At 45.4% G+C, this 16,069-nt stretch overlaps 1 protein-coding gene across 6 annotated transcripts in view; it reads left to right on the top strand.

The window, feature by feature from the left end:
• The window catches only part of LONRF3 (LON peptidase N-terminal domain and ring finger 3), a 38,860-nt gene that overhangs the window by 13,690 nt on the left and 9,101 nt on the right, over window positions 1–16,069 (top strand). For 3 of the 6 annotated variants that reach the window (XM_045068258.1, XM_045068256.1, XM_045068254.1), the window contains 6 exons: window positions 480–744; window positions 1,449–1,542; window positions 10,368–10,482; window positions 12,604–12,725; window positions 14,556–14,714; window positions 15,367–15,529. In XM_045068258.1, coding sequence (XP_044924193.1) covers window positions 480–744; window positions 1,449–1,542; window positions 10,368–10,482; window positions 12,604–12,725; window positions 14,556–14,714; window positions 15,367–15,529 — 918 coding nt within the window. Of the gene's footprint in view, window positions 1–479; window positions 745–1,448; window positions 1,543–10,367; window positions 10,483–12,603; window positions 12,726–14,555; window positions 14,715–15,363; window positions 15,530–16,069 lie in introns of all 6 variants that reach the window. The other 3 variants (XM_045068257.1, XM_045068255.1, XM_045068253.1) reach the window with 1 other exon arrangement.

Here is a 16,069-nt window from a genome sequence, read left to right as displayed (position 1 = left end):
GGCCTGTGAACACACCTGTGCCAAAGCCTTAGCGAAAGTCCTTTTGGAGGTGGGGCTCTCAGATAGCCTGAAGTGGCAGAGAGAGCGGCAGGAGATGGGGGGATAGGATCCACGCTCACTGCGTGCCTTGGTTTCCCTCAGGTGGTAACTGGGGAAAGATTTGCCCAGGAGAGGGGAAGGTGCCCCACTCTCTATCTGTTCCCTTCACCACAGCCCAAGGTGTCTGTCCTCTACGCGCTTTTCTATCCTTGCCTAGGGAAGTTCTTCCGTTTCACCCAGGCCCGGCATGCCTTCTTTGCCGATGCTGGTGGTCGGAAGTAGGAAGTATGTCTTCTGACTGCCCCCCCACCCCAATTAAGCTGTGTGTCTACTCAGTGATCAGGGCTCCGTAGTTTTCTCTCTGTCCCCAGTCGGTAGCAGTGTCAGAGGATGATGCTGGTCCTAAGGTGATACTGACATTCGGCTCTTTCTCCGTCCAGGACAACCCGGAGCTCCCACGCTGTTCTAGTCAGGAGGAAGCAGCGGCGGGGGGAGACCGCAGCAGCCTGGCAAACCCAGTTAAAGTAGAGGGGGAGGGGAAGCAAGGCGACCAGAAAGGCCAGGCAGGAGACAAGGCGGAGAAGGGGGACGCGGCCTCTGCAGAAGCTGCCTCCACCAAGGCTGGCAAATGCCACGAAAAGAAAAGGAAGCATTGTCAAATTGAAACACGAGATCCAGAGGTGCCTGCGAAAGCCTTGAAGCCAGGTACTGACTCTCCCCAGGGAGAAAGGGGCTTGGAGGGGGCAGGGCCGGGACTCACAGGCATCTACCGGTCACTTAGCCTCCATGGGGGGCTCGGCGGGCTCTGCCGACTCTGGGCGTGTGGCCCAGCTCTGGCACCGAGCTGTGCCACCTCGGGGTGCCGTGAGGCCTTTGAAAGAGCCCACATGGTTGTTAGCACACTTTTGGGGTTCACTAATAATAAGGAAAAGCCAAGGCATAAGGTCAGGGCCCGTATCGACTACTGACACCTCACGCCCTTGGTGGTGTCGCCTCTTCCCAGGCCCACCTGCCCCTACCCTCGTCTCCATTCTAGGAATGGAGGCACGGGGTGGTGTGACCAGGCCTTGCCCTCCTCCCTCCCAGCTGGGTGCCCAGTGGTAGGCATCAGAAGCAGCAGCCGCAGCCTCATGTCTTTCCAAGACAGGCTGCCAGGGCTGGGATTCAGTATCAGCCTTGAAGACCTGGCTCAGGACTCACATTTTTCTTCCTGTGGGGCTGCCGGAAGCCTCCCGAAGCCTCTTTCCGGGTATCCCACTCCCGGTGGCTCGGGTGGCCACTGCATCTACCCTCTGGGAGGCAGGTTGAGAGCAGCAAGCTGAAACACCCATGGGGTTCTCTTGCCTCAGAAGTGCTGTCTGTGAAAGTAAGGTTGGTCCATCTCTGACTTACTGCTTTCTAAATCACAGATCCTCTGGCTGAGCAGGGGGCCGAGGCTGCTGTCAGTGCTCCACTGCCATCTTTTGTCGATGCGTCTGACCTTGAATGCGCCCTGTGTATGAGGTATGTGATGGGGGCTATCACTTATTGCCCGAGGCTGCTTCTTCTGGGGAGTCCGGACCTTTGGGCTAGTGACCTATGTTCGGTTGGTTAGCACGGAAAAGCATGGTTCTAACAGAATGAAAATCACGCTGTTGTTGGTCACGTGGGCTAGCTTGTGTCCCTTGCTTACAGGTTATATTCCCTACACTCCTGACTTGGAGATACCTAAAGAGTGGGAAGGAAATGGTCTCCTCAGAGCTCACACTCAGGGCCACACTCTGAATGTCTTTGGTTTGGCCTTCATGGGATTTTTTTTGGGTGGAGGGGGTTGTTGTTAAATGTGAATGTTTAGAGAGAGGAGAGACACTCTCTAGTTGGCCATGGTTCCCCTCTCTCTCAATTGCCTGTGTCTCATATTTGCATTATTTTCCTGGTACCTTGTAGATATTTGAGTTCATGACCCTAGAACCAGTCTCACCTACTAGATCAAGATCCCAAAGCTCAAGGGCTAATGTCAATGCCATAGGCCTGTTCTTTGGAAGCCAAATGGAGGGCCTGACTGGTTTTCGTTTTGAACAGTAGCAGAACAATATCACTTGGCCAGGCATCCCTTTTATACCCAGTGGGGAAGCGAATTATCCACACACCTGCCCACCCGCCTCGGGAAAAAAGGAAGCTGTGTGAAAAAAAGGACTTTAGTTCGGTTCCTTTCACAGCTGTGACTTTGTGGCTACGAGGAGGTGCTCCAAAGCCAGATGGCCTGGGCTTGAACCCTGGCTCTGCCACTTTACTGGCTGTTTGACCTAGAGCAAGTGATTTTTCTCTGCCACTGTTTTGTCATCAGTAAAATAGAGAAGAGTAGTACCCAGCCTATGAGGTTGTTATGATTAATCGAGAGAATCTATTTAAAACACACTTAGAATAGTGCCGGACATAATAAATACTCCATGTATGTTAATTCTTTTTCTAGACCAGAGATTCTTTAAGCCCACGGACCCCTGAGGAAGTTCTTTGTATGGATTCTAAAAGATCTGTGAATTCCCTGAAGTTGTATGTAAAAATGTGTATGTGTGTGAGAGAGAGAGAGAGAAAGAGAGAGAGAGTGTGTGTGTGTGTGTGTTTCCAAAGGTCCACAGATTTCGGTAGATTCTCAAAAGTGCTTTTTTTTTCCCCCCAAAATAGCATTAAAAGAAGGCTGAGACATTTGTATAAAAGTTATTAAGATGGTTGACCCAAGAGATGTTAAGAAAAATCCTGTGGTCTACCACACAGTGGGGTCCAGCGCCACCCCCAAGGATCCTGGAGTGTTTTCTTGCCCTTTGCAAGCACGTATGCCTTCCATATCAATCATGTGCTTTTGTATTTGGGAGGACTTTTACCGTACGCATAAAAATGAGTAAGGAGCCCATTACCTGGACATGTACTTTTTCTTCCTCTTAAAAATAATTTCTCTTAAAAATAATTGCCTGGGTGGCTCAGTGGGTTGGGCCTCTGCCTTCGGCTTGGGTCCTGATCTTAGAGTCCTGGGATCTAGCCCTGCACCGGGATCTCTGCTTAGCGGGGAGCCTGCTTCCTCCTCTCTGTCTCTCTGCCTTCCTCTCTGCTTGCTTGTGATCTCTGTCAAATGAATAAATAAAATCTTAAAAAAAAATCGAATTGTCAGATTTGCTTCTGAGCTCGGGCAGACCTGAAAATGAACTGTTCGGCAGATGAATACAGCAGCACCGAAAGAAAGCCTTCCAGATACAATCGGGGAGTTTTAGGTGGAGTAGGTGAGAGCGTGGTGGGTCATGTTACCAGTTCCCTTTGACCAGCTCCCCGTCCCCCTCACAACAAAGCGTCAGGTGGGTCATGGAGGAGCCAGGATACGAGGCAGAACGTCTGCTTCCAAGCAGAGAAGGGGACCTCCGCCATCATTCCTCTAAGCCACAGTCTTTCAGGTGTCAGACTTTGCTAGACTTCGTTTAGCTTGTTCAGAAAGTCCAGGTCTTTGGCTGGACGTATCCTCCTTAATACTCCTCCCAGCATCCAGCCAACGCAAAATCAAACACACAGACTCATCCTGTTTGTGTTTTTGCCGAGGGCTCAGAATCCTGAGGTTGGAGTTCTTTTGTTCTGTTTCCTCTGCTTTCTCCCTTTCATCTTGTTTGTCCCTGATCTCAACAGGGGGCTTCAGAGAAGGGTTAGAAATTTGCTCCAAGAAATAAACACCAAGAGGATAAGACCCCCTTCTGGTTTGCTCACCCTGAGCTTAAAAGCCATTATTTCCCTTATCCTGCCCCTCTGTTCTAAATGAGACTTCAAAACAAAAGCCCATCTTTGTTTTGGGTAGCTGTAGTATATAGGCTGGTAACTTTTAAGGGGACCCCAGCTGCTTCAGAGTGCAGAGGAACCCACCAAGTCCAGAGAGCTTTTCTGGCCGCAAGGCTCTTAACTGTAGCCCTTGGGACACCTGGGTGGCTCAGTCAGTTAAACATCTGCCTTCAGCTCAGGTCATGATCCCAGGGTCCTGGGATCGAGCCCCATGTAGGCTCCTCACTCAACGGGGAGTCTGCCTCTCTCTCTCTCCCTCTGCCCTTCCCCCCACTTGTGTTCTTTCCTTCTCTCTCAAATAAATAAATAAAACCTTAAAAAAAAACTATAGTCCTGGGTCAGAAACACCCTCCCAACAGGGTTTATCTGTAAGGCAGAAATCAGATGTTGACAGAAGCTGTTTCTTGTGCATGCTTTGTTTGAATACAGTCTTGTCAAAGTTCCTTGTTTCCACCTCTAGTGATTTTTTTTCCTTTTTATTGTCATTAGGATTATTGTCCGGTTCTATTATGACCCTCATGTGTCTTTGGGGGAGAGGGTGTCTGAGGGTTGAGATATTTTCAAACCATCTACTGGGTCATGAAACTAGACATTTGTACCTCCTCTGCAAGTCTCTAGAATGAAATCCAGTCCTATGGCACTGCGTTAGTAGAAGACAAGTTGGAGTGCGAAGTTCATCCGACTCTAGAGGAAAACCCAGGAGCCTCTTGTACATCTTGCAGGGAAAAGGGTGGAAAAAGTGAATGGGATAAGAATTGGAGCGTGTCGTAATGAGACACTTCCCTGTCTCCCAAGTCCCCCTGGCTGAATTGGGAGAGCTCTGTTGAGGGAAGTTGTTTCCTAATTCTAACCCCTCAGAACTCTGCCCCCCAGTCTTTCGTGACTGGAAACCCCTTGAGATTTAGCCAGCTGGAATCTCTTGCCAGTGGGGCCCCCCTCTGGGGCTGTTGTGGAACATCGCCTTTGGGGTGACAAGGATATTTCGAGATGTGGAACAAGAATGCTTGATATTTGAACCAGTTACCTAATGGCCCAGTGACCTCTTTGTCAACTGAAATGAAAACTTTGTATTTAACCTAGTTTTAGCTACTCAAATAGCTGGGTGTTAAGGAGTCGGCCCCACCATCTCTTTCCTTCCTTCCCTCTCTCTTTTTCTTTCTCTTTCTCCACCCCCCTCCTTCTCATTCCCTCTTCGCTCTCCTTTGATAGCAGCAAAAGAACACAATACAAGGATGTAACTGGTGGGAAAAGATAGCTATTTCTAGACAGGCCAACCATTTTATCTGGGCTGACATGTAACTGAAAGCATTTATTATTACTATTGTTTACTCCACCACTGTGACAATGTAAAATGCTTTCTTGTGAGAAAATCTGACTCTACTCTGATTTATAAATGTCTCCCTCAAGTGTTTCCTGCAATCATTACCTAGTGGTAAATAAAATGGAGAGGACTTCAAGTATATACCTATATCTAGCTCTATCTCTATATACAGAGTTCTCTCTCTCTCTCTCTTTCTCTCTCTGGAATGGGGAGAGAGAGAACTGTGTTGTCGGTATGTCTACACACAGATGGATGATGTCTGTTCTAGATATAGGTGTGCACGCTGTCGCTGCTGTGTCATATAGTGGAGAAGGAAGATGAGCTGGGGAACAAGGTGTGACTTCACACCCCAAGCCCTGCTACCTCCTAGCTAGCTGTGTGACCTTGGGCAAGTCCCTTAACCTGAGTCTTAATTTCCTCAGTAGTAATACATGAAGTTAATTTATTTGAAAAACAGTATTACACACACCAAGAACCGCAAGAGAAATATACTCCCTTTGTCTCTTGTCACTTTACTCCATCATTCTTTGGAGAGGAGCAGCATAGCCCCGAATATAGAAGCGACTTGAGTCTTAAAAGGTGATATCTTCTGAGCATCTGAACTTTGAATTATTTCAAAACAGTCACTATTTTGTCACTATGCAGTGTCTGTTGGCAGCCTTCCCGTCTGCGACCACTCAGCTCGGGGGGCATTTTAATCACAGTTCTTGCTGAGAGTTGCTGTTTCCTTTTGGGTCTGTTTCGTTCATCTGCTCATTAAATGTCAGTATTTACTGCAGTGAATTAGCCAGTGATGCCACTGCTGTTTTACAAAAGGCCAATTTTGAAGTTCTCAGGAAAAAACAGTTCAGCAGGTACAGATTCCTCAATCGTCATCATCATTAGTGTCATTGACTAAGGTGTGTAACAAATTTTCAGATTCATAGGACTCAAATTACTGGGAAAGTGGGACTTTCTGGATTTGGCTGCTGCAGGAGCTCATGGCAATGGTTTCCAAATCCGCCTGCAAATCACACTTGTGAGAAACATTCTAAATTGTGAAACACACATGGTGGAAAGTACATAAAATTAAAATTGTACTCTCTTAACAAAATTCTGTAGGGAGGATACTCGTACAGTCCTTCTCAGTTCAAGAAATAAAATGTGGCCAGGACCCCCACAAGCCTCCTTGTGGGCCACTTCTGGATCACATCTCCTTGCCCCTTGCCCACTGAAGCCACTGTCTTTCTTGATTTTTCTCTCTTCTTTTTTAAAAACAGTTTTACCGGGCCTACCCATGTATGCATCTCTAAATGGTATAATTTAGTTCTACCTATTTCTAAAACACTTCATATAAATCGAACTATCCAGAACATATTTCTTTTTGTTCTGGCTTCTTTTCCACAGTATTAGGTTTATTCACGTTACTGCGTACTGGTGATGTTTGTTCATTTTCATTCATGAATAGTGGCCCATTGTATGAATCTACCACAGTTTCTTCCTCTGTTCTATTTCAGAAGGATATTTGGGTTGTTTCTAGTTTGGAGCTGTTATGGACAACATTGCTATGAGAAGTTTCTATGTATGCTGGTACATACAAATCTTTTTCCATCTTGATTGGGTTATCTCTCTTTTTCTTACCGACTTCTAGGAGCTTTATGTATGTTGTGGACACAAGCCCCCGTTAGTCATGTGTGCTAAAAATACCTTCCCCCACTTGTGGCTTGCCTTTTTGCTCTCTTCATGGCATCCTTTAAAGAACTTACAAGTTCTTTGTTTTAATGCAATGAAATTTATCAATCTTTTCATTTATAGTTAGTGGCTTTTTTTTCCTTGTGCGTGTTTTGCCCAAGAAATCTTTTTTTCTTTTACCTTGAGATCATCAAGATATTCTGTTATGTCTTCTAAAAGCTTCACTGTTTCACATTTACCTTTCCAGCCCACATGAAAGTGGTTTTTGTGTATGGTGTGAGAACAGCCCAACTTCATTTCCCCATACAGACAGCCCGCTATCCCAAATAGCATTTATTGAGAATGCTACTCATGTACTGAAAATCCCCCCTCTGCTTTGAAGTGCCACAGTTGTCATAAATGAAGAATCTGGGTCTGGGTCTATTTCTGGGCTTTCTAGTCTATTTACGGATTTGTCCTTGTGCTAGCCCTATACTGTTTTAATCACTACAGCTTTATAATAAGGTCTGATGTCTGGTAGAGCCAGTCCTCCCACAGTGCTGCCCTTAGAAGTGTCTTCGGTCCTCTTGACCCTTTGCCTTGCCTTATACCATTTAGAAATCAACTTGTCAAGTCAAAACAAACATCTGAAATAAGCCATTGGGATTTTTATCGGGATTAATTGGGTCTTCTTTACTTCCTTTCAATGAGGTATTTATAGCTCTTTCCATCATAGGTCTTGTACAGCTTTTGTTGGATTTCTTCCTGGACACTTGATTTCTAAATGTGACTGTAAATGTTGCCTTTTTAAAAATGGGTTTTCTTATGTTTTTTGCTGGTGTATAGAATACAGTTGTGTGTGTATGTATATTTATTAACATCCTTGTTAATACTATCAATTCTTACAAATTCTAATAATCAGTCTGTAGATTTTTAAATGTTTTTTTAAAAAAATGTATGTGTTTTAGAGAAAGGAGCCAGGGAGGGCAGAGGGAAAGGGGGAGTCATTCTTTAAGCAGACTTCCTGCTGAGCGCAGAGCCTGACAGGAGGCTCAATTCCATGACCCTGAGATCACTGCCTGAGCTGAAACCAAGAGTTGGACACTCAGCTGACTGAGCCACCCAGTACCCTCTGTGGATTCTTTTAGATTTGACCAGGTCACCATCACACCATGTGTGAATAATGACAGATTTGGTGTTTTCCATTCTAATCCTCATACTTTTTTTTTCCTTCTTCCTTAGTACACTGGTTAGGACCGCCATCATAGTGTTTTTTGAAAATTAATCTTACGTTTTGGCCAATTTAATAACAAAAATATATTAATTCTGTTAAACAAATGAGCTGCTTTCTAAAACAGGAATATAACATTCAAAATGTAGAAAAGTGAACCTATCAAAAGTCTCTCTCCTACTCCAGACCTTCATGTGATTGTTTATTTTTTTTTTTCTAATTTCAACACTTTAAAAATTATTATTTGTACTGGTACAGACTTATTAAATTCACTTTTTCAATGACCTGTTCAGTGTGTGTCCTCTCGTCTCCTAGAAGTCAGATGCCTTCTTATACTTGTCATACTGCCAGAACCTAGTTCTGCGTCAGCACGCAGAGCACGTTTGCTAAATGAGTAAGTGAGAATCCGTTTCGTGGATAGCTTGTTAAATTTAAACTGATTTCTCTTAAGAAACTATTCATTTCTTTCCCACGAGATGCTTTTCCCTCAAATTCCACTAGAATTTTTTTAATCAAGAAAGAGGGGAATGTGCCAGCAGCTGCTAGTCTTTCACTGGCTTGTTAAAAATATCAAATCTCTGTCCCTCCCTTTGACCTGCTAAATCGCACACTTGACCCAGTAGAGCTTCACGGTGTCTGTTTTTGAAGCTCTACAGGTGGCTCTGATAATTCAGTTTGGAGACCAGTACAGGATTCATCTGTGCAGAGATTAGTAAGATTGTGGAATCCAGTGATTTTCAATCCTGGCTGCACTTTAATTAAAACCACCCAGGAGCTTTAAAAAAAAAAATCCTGATGCCTGGCCCTTACCTTGGACCAACGGATCTGAATCTCTGCAAGCGTGGTCCCTGGCAACTGTATGGTGCTTAAAAGTTCCCCAGATGGTGGTGGAGGCTGGGAGAGGGGAGCAGGAGGTAGGATTTACAAAGGAACATGAGGCAGTATTGGGGGGTGACGGATATGTTCATGACCTGGATCGTGGAAATGGTTTCATAGGTGTGCACATAGTTTAAAACTTACTAACCTGTAAACTTGGAGTATGTGCAGCTCATGCATGTCAATTACACATCAGTAAAGCTGTTTAAAGGAAAAGCTCCCCAGGTGATTCTCACAAACAGCAGTGGTCGAGAATCATTGTTTGAACAGAGGGAGCACGCCACTGGAAGGTGGACATTGGATAGACTTTGATCTGCCAACTAGAAGCGACTTCCTCCCCTCTGGACCTCACTTTCATTCTGGTTGGGGGGGTTCAGTTTTTTTCTGGGTACTCTTCCTCTCTGACATTTTGATCCTTCTGCTCAGCCTGGCTCTGTGCGCCAGGCTGTTGTTGCACCTCCTGGCCACACGAGGGGGCTGTGCAGCTGGCTGCCTCTTCCTCTCAACTGAACACTCCTGTGAGGTCAAAAGAGGCTGGTCAGGCATCTGTCTTTCCCTTCTGTCTGTCCTTTGGTGAGCGCGGGTCCCACTTCTGAACCACCATCTTCAGCTGCCCCCACCCAGTGGTCCTGATGCAGGTGAGCCTTTCTTTTTAAGCAAAGTAAATCCATGAATCTCTGAATGTATAGAACAGCTTTTTTAAAAGATTCCCCAGATTGCTTTGAAAATATCCAGCTCCTGCAAAGCAATTAAAGTGGGATCTAATTGAAGTATATGGAGACAGATCTGCATATGCATGTGTGTGTGTGTGTGTGTGTGTGGATCAATAAACACATTGACAGTATTACTCTACTGCTTCTAAGAAAATGATCCATTCATACAAAAGGTAGTCATCTATTTGTTACAGGTGCAATATTGAGATCCTTCAGGCAGTAAACATTGCTTAGGTGAAAAATGGAGTCAAGGTTAGCAAACAAGCCAAGTCTTTTTGCACTGTACATATGATATTAAGTACTTAAATGAGTAAATGTGTGAGACAGAGTGTGTGTGTTTATCTGTGTGTGTGTTTACATATATTTAGGTGAACAGGTTTGCTAAATATTTTAGAACAGAATCTATTCAGACACTCTGGGCATTAATCTCTATTTTTCTGGGATCTGACAGGGAAAAACATTTTAGATGCCAGTCAGAAGAGACTGACTAGAACTGATGTTACAAAATGATCTAGCTATGTCATAAATGTTGATAAATGCATTTTTTAAAAAATCCAGCTCAGGAATAAAAAAGCAAATGCTTTTCTGAAGTGCAGAAACAGCAGGGAATTATTTTAAAAAGGAAAGACACCCCCCCCTTACATAGAATTTTCCAGTACTGTAAAACCTTAACATTGACTAGCTCTGTCTTTTATTTTTCATCTTATTGCATGTTTCTTCCATTTTGATTCCTAAATTTCAGATTATTCTATGAGCCAGTCACAACACCTTGTGGACATACATTTTGTTTAAAATGCCTTGAAAGATGCCTAGATCACAATGCAAAGTGTCCACTGTGCAAAGATGGTCTTGCACAGGTAAGACATTCTTTCTGTCTTGATTGTGTTAGCTTATTTGGAACTGGATACCAAAATGGTGTCCTGTTGGATCCCAAGCCAGTGCACTGTGCTAGGGAAAAATACTCCCTCAGGCCATCTATCTATTTTTCCTGTCTTAGAGCTACCCCTCCGCTCTTCACAAAGTCCTTCAGGAAAATGGGGCAACATCTAGGTTTTTATGAACTGTAAATAGTGAAACTAATTTGTGATGGAACCAAAAGGATTAAATTGAGGACAAACAGGGATCCTGGTGCTAAGCCTATCATGGCACCTGATTCATTGCAATCTTAGGTGAATCCTCTGTCCTCTCTGGGCTTGGACGAGATGAGTGCTGATGTCTTCTCATCATCCTTGTTTATTCTGTGGTTTGAAGGTATCACTCCCAGGTCCCCAGAAAAACCTCACAGACCTTCAGTGTAGTCCTTGTTCCATGCCCCCCACCCCCACCCCGTGAGCTGCTGTACTTACTAGCAGATATTTGGCCACTTGAAAAGCTCTGCAGCTTCCAGGTCCTCCAAAAGGAACCACACAGGCAGCCACCATTGTTTTTCAGGTGGACTGGAGGACTTTCCTGTAGCACAGGAACACCTGGGAGCCCATCTTGTTTTCCCTCCCCTGGGGACTTGTGCACGACACATTATAGTCAGTCTTAAAGTTCCTTGACCCTTGTTGTCCCCAAGGAGAGGGCAGAAATGCCAGGCTGTCTCTAGGTGAATGTAGGTCCAGAAAAGTCACCTGCTGAGCTTTCCCAACACCCAAACGTTTGAACAAAGGGAATGGAGTGAAATAATCAACCAGGATAATCCTGGGTGTGTGCTGGCCTGATGGTGGGTGAGGAGCCCATGGTCCTTATACATAACAATACACGTGTGTTGTGGTAACACTACAACATTCATGTAAACAGAAAGAAGAACCTGCTCTTGCTGAGCACCCGGAGAAAACCGCTGTTAACATCTCAGTATGTGCCTTTCCTGGGTTTCTGTTTTAGCATCAGCGGTGGAGTCTGGATTAGCAACCTCCTGAGTCATTGCTTTTCCCCAAAGACTGGGACTGGGCAAAGCAGCTGATCCGCCATTAGGCGGTAGCAGGGGCTGGGAAGGCATCCTAAGAGCAGATGCTGCGGGGTCCCAGACTCAGGGGCTAGAAAATATTCTTGTCTGTCTCTGTGTATTGGCACAGGGGCGCACTTACACTGTGTCCAAGAGCGATAAATATTTTATGCCAATCACGTTCACTGCAGAATAGACACACAGAGCCCATACTGGGAATGGAAAAAGGGTCTCCAACAAGCAATTTTATACCCAGGAGCTCCCCCTGCTGGGTCTCTATGGGTAGTGTCCGTAGCAAGCAATTCGCAGATGTTTTAACTCTCATTGTCTGGTTCACACAGTTAAATTCCCATTGCTTACGGATCCCTGGATATGTATGGAGTAGGGGTGTTTGCGAGGATAGTAGTGACCAATGGACCTGAGTTTGGCTCTGAAATCATGGTTTATAACATAATTTCAGTGATAACCTAGATGATATATCTAAAAAACAGATTAAAAAAATCACCAGTATTTAGTTGTTGTTTTGTTTTTAGCTAAAGCTGGGCGGGGGGAATATTTAGACTGACAGTATCCAGAAGCCGAGCATTGGGGTGGGGTGCCGTGGGTATGGGACAGGTCAGGAAAAGATCAGTGTTTGAAAATGGCTTTTTCATGCCCCAAACATTTTGACCAGACTTTCAGTATATCCCAGATGGAGACCATTTTCATGAGCTTGTAAATGCAGTAACCAGAAAAGGAAAGGGAAAGATTTGCCCTCCCACCTTTTTCACAAGCACATAATCTCAATTTGAGCATTTTAGGGAAGCTATGAGATTTTTAGAACTTCAACACAGGTCTTTTTCCCTTGTTAAAATATTTTTGCCTAATTATAAAGGTAATTAGTCACATGTAATATCCAGAGAATATATGCAGTATGATTTATCACCTGCTAATACATGGGTCCAAATTACTCCAATATGTGGGTCATTCGACTATCCTACTGACAAAAGCAGGCGTGCTTTGTGTTTTTCTGAAGACTGATTAGTATTTCATTGCCCTGTTCCCCCTTTAGTGCTTGGCATCCAGAAAATACAGCAAAAATGTCATAATGGAAGAGCTAATAGCTAAATTCCTTCCAGAAGAACTCAAGGAACGAAGGAGGCTTTATGAAGAAGAAATGGAAGAACTTTCTAAGTATGTATATGCACGTTTTCTCTTTTTTCTTTTTCAGTTTGACCCACAGAGGCTCATAGAACTGAATGTGCACATTTCTTCCTAACTTTTCACTTGATGATATCATTTTGGTAGCTTGACATTGGCCTTGGTGAGAGTATCTACACTATAGAAATTGGCAAATGCTGTAAGCCAGAGCTTCCCCCAGAAGCCAGTTGCTCAGCGCTTACCCACGCACCACAGACCATTGACCAGGTCACATCTTGGCACTTGTGCCTGGGTGTTGCTGGTAGGAGGTAGGAGTAAATTTGGAGTAGCTAATCAGGGGAACTCATGGAGTGTACAAAAGACTGCAAATACTTAAGCAGGTTCTGTGAGGTTAAGAACTTTGGTGCCAACCAGACCTGGGTTTGTGACCCAATTCTGCCACAAAGCGAGTACACTTCAGGACCTCAGGCAAGTCCCTTGACCTCTCTGGACCTCAGTTTCCTCATCTGTAGCTTGGGAATAATCCGTTCTTACCCCACGGACTTGCGAAGATTAAATGAGCTAGTGCACAGTAAGTACTTAATTAATGGTAATGGTAATAGTGAGACTGCTGCTTGTTCGGTGCTTCCTCTGCCTGGCCCATGGGGGAGGCAGGGTAAGGAGGCAAGGAAGGAGGGCTCCTCCGCTGGAAGAGCAGCCCACTGGGAAAAAGCGGGAGGCAGTCTCTCCCTTCTGCCTCTTCTACTGCTGCCTCCCGCCTTCCCATCCCCACTGGAATCCTCACAGCATTCTGGGGGCCAGGTGCCTGGTGGCAAAAGGTGCCCCCCTTACAGAGAACACCTCTGAACTGCCACAGCTTCGTTTGAGCGAGCCTCTCACTTCGGATGATATGTTCTCCTGAGAAGCTAGAAATTAAATCCTTGTTTTTCTCCTTGACTTAGAGTAGATCTACTCAGGGCATCTTTATTTCTGATTCTTAAATTTGCCTTGAGTTTCTCTGAGCCCTTATCTCCAATATCACTTAGTGTCTTATGAATAAACACTGGGGTATACTAGAGGGATATCTATTTAAAGAAGTCCTAAACTTAATACTGCGGGGATGTGGGCAGATGGTCTTATAGCTATTGATAAGTTCCAGTACTGGATTTACCAGACGAAGAAGAGAACGGTGATGGAGGAGGCGCTGGGCCGGTTGGTGGTTTCCCATCAGGCTGTGCGTCTGCTTCTTCATGGGCACTTGTTGAAGGGCAGACTCCTGGGTCCTAACTCCAGAGCTAATATACCAGTATCTCAGGGGTCCTGCAGCCCACTGTCTGGACCGAGGGCCCCCTGGTGACTGATGCACAGGAGCTTTTGAGCATCACTAGACTAGCACCTTACCTCTCTGCTACTCCCTCGTCCTTCTGGCTGGGTCTGCCCAGCAGGTCTCCTGGGGGCTTTGTAAATTTGAGATGCTGATGGAGACCTTGCAGAGATTTTCCCACCATCCCCCTGGAGGGCTGGGTCCACTTTTACCACCAGCACGACATCTGAAGAGATTGTTTTGAGTAGAGAGCATTAAAAAAAAAAAAAAAAAAAAAGATTGAGGAATAGCTATCACCCACCATGTGAAGGTACTAGAGGACGTCTTTAGGCAAATTAGAACGTATAGAATATCGGTTTCAATTTCTCAGTGCTTAGGCTAACCTCTGCACCAGGTAACGGGACTCAGCCCGTAGTGTCCGTGGCATCTCAGGATTTTTTTTTTTAATCAGCCATCGAAATTTGAGGTCTCCTTGGGAACCACAAGGGGACGTTTGATCAACTTTTCTGTGTTCTGCTCCATTGCTTTGAGACATCCACATCATTTGCTCTTCCTGACAGCTTAAATAAGAACGTGCCTATTTTCGTGTGTACTATGGCCTATCCCACCGTTCCTTGTCCCCTGCACATCTTCGAGCCTTGTTACCGCCTGATGATTCGTAGATGCATTGAGACAGGCACAAGGCAGTTCGGCATGTGCCTTGGAGATCCCGTCAAAGGGTAAGTGGAGAACTATGGAGGGTGAAGGGAGGCTTGGCTGGAGAGGGATTTGGGTTGACTTTGGGGCGCTCCCAGAAGACGGGAGCTCCCGAGATTTAGTCAGTCCGTGACCGTGAGTGTTCATAGAGACCATGGTCTCCCTGGCCCCTAGCCTACCATGTAATAGGCTGCCTATATAAAGGAACCCCAGGATTAATCTGTTAAACGAGTGGCATTTACTCTACAGTTTGTTTCACTGGAAGACTGTGGACCTGGGAGTCACACTGCCTGGCTTTACATTCTGGCTCCAGCCTGAGCAAGTTTGACTTTGGACGAGTTATTTCTGTGACTCAGTGTCCTTATCTGCAGAGTGGGCACAATAGTGCCTACCTCACTGGGCTTGTCGGGAGGGTTGGCGAGTTAACGCGCATAAAACACTGAGCACAGGACCTAATACACAGTGTATGCTCCATACACGAGAGCAGTTAGGTTATCGCATAAACATTTTTCTTTGCACAGACTCTGCCTGTTGTGTAGTTGCCGCCGTGGACCCCAGCACAGGCAAATAGGCAGAAGTCCCTCGAGGCACAGCCTGGGATTACAGAAATGGTTCAGGGCCAGGGCACAGAAATGACTCAAGGATTTACGTCTGTACTCATACCCTATTAAGCAGGTTCGCGGAATACGGCTGCATCCTGGAGATCAGAAATGTGCAGTTCTTTGCTGATGGCCGCTCAGTGGTGGACAGCATAGGCAAGAGGCGCTTCCGGGTCCTCCATCAGGGCCACCGAGATGGCTACAATACAGCTGACATTGAATACATTGAAGACCAAAAGGTGAGGGCGGCCAGTGCCATGAATCCCAAGGCCAGGCTATCCCTGTAGCTTGGCCCACAAAGATGTTTGCAAAAGAATTTCTCAGCGCTGTTGGGGGTCTTGGGATTTCTCACCAAATTGTTATGGTGACACTGAATGCTGCTGGATTGCTGTTTGGCTGTAGAATGGCACCAGGAGCGCTCCATGTCCTGGCTTTCTCTGCCTAGCTGCTGAGTCCTATTCATGTGTGAGAAATGGCAAGCCAGACCAACCACGCAGAGGCCCGTTCAGCCTAGGAGTCAGGTCTCTGCCACAGATGTCAAGGGGTAGATAAGGAGCAATAGCTACACTTGTGCATTTTATGTATCAATTTATTTATATTTTCCAACTTTGTCTTTTTGAGATAATTATAGATTCACATGTATGTTTGTATTTTTTTAAAATATTTTATTTATTTATTTGACAGCTCAAGCAGGGGAATGGCAGACTGAGGGAAAGGGAGAAGCAGGCTCAGGGAGCCTGATAATGGGGCCTGATCCCTGGTGGCTGGGATCATGACCT

Source organism: Mustela putorius, unplaced genomic scaffold (genome assembly GCF_011764305.1).
Source record: "Mustela putorius furo isolate JIRA1106 unplaced genomic scaffold, ASM1176430v1.1 tig00003901_pilon_pilon_pilon, whole genome shotgun sequence".
Taxonomy (NCBI): domain Eukaryota; kingdom Metazoa; phylum Chordata; class Mammalia; order Carnivora; family Mustelidae; genus Mustela; species Mustela putorius.
The sequence above is the reverse complement of the archived record's forward strand: the minus strand, read 5'-3'. Positions and strand labels throughout refer to the sequence as shown.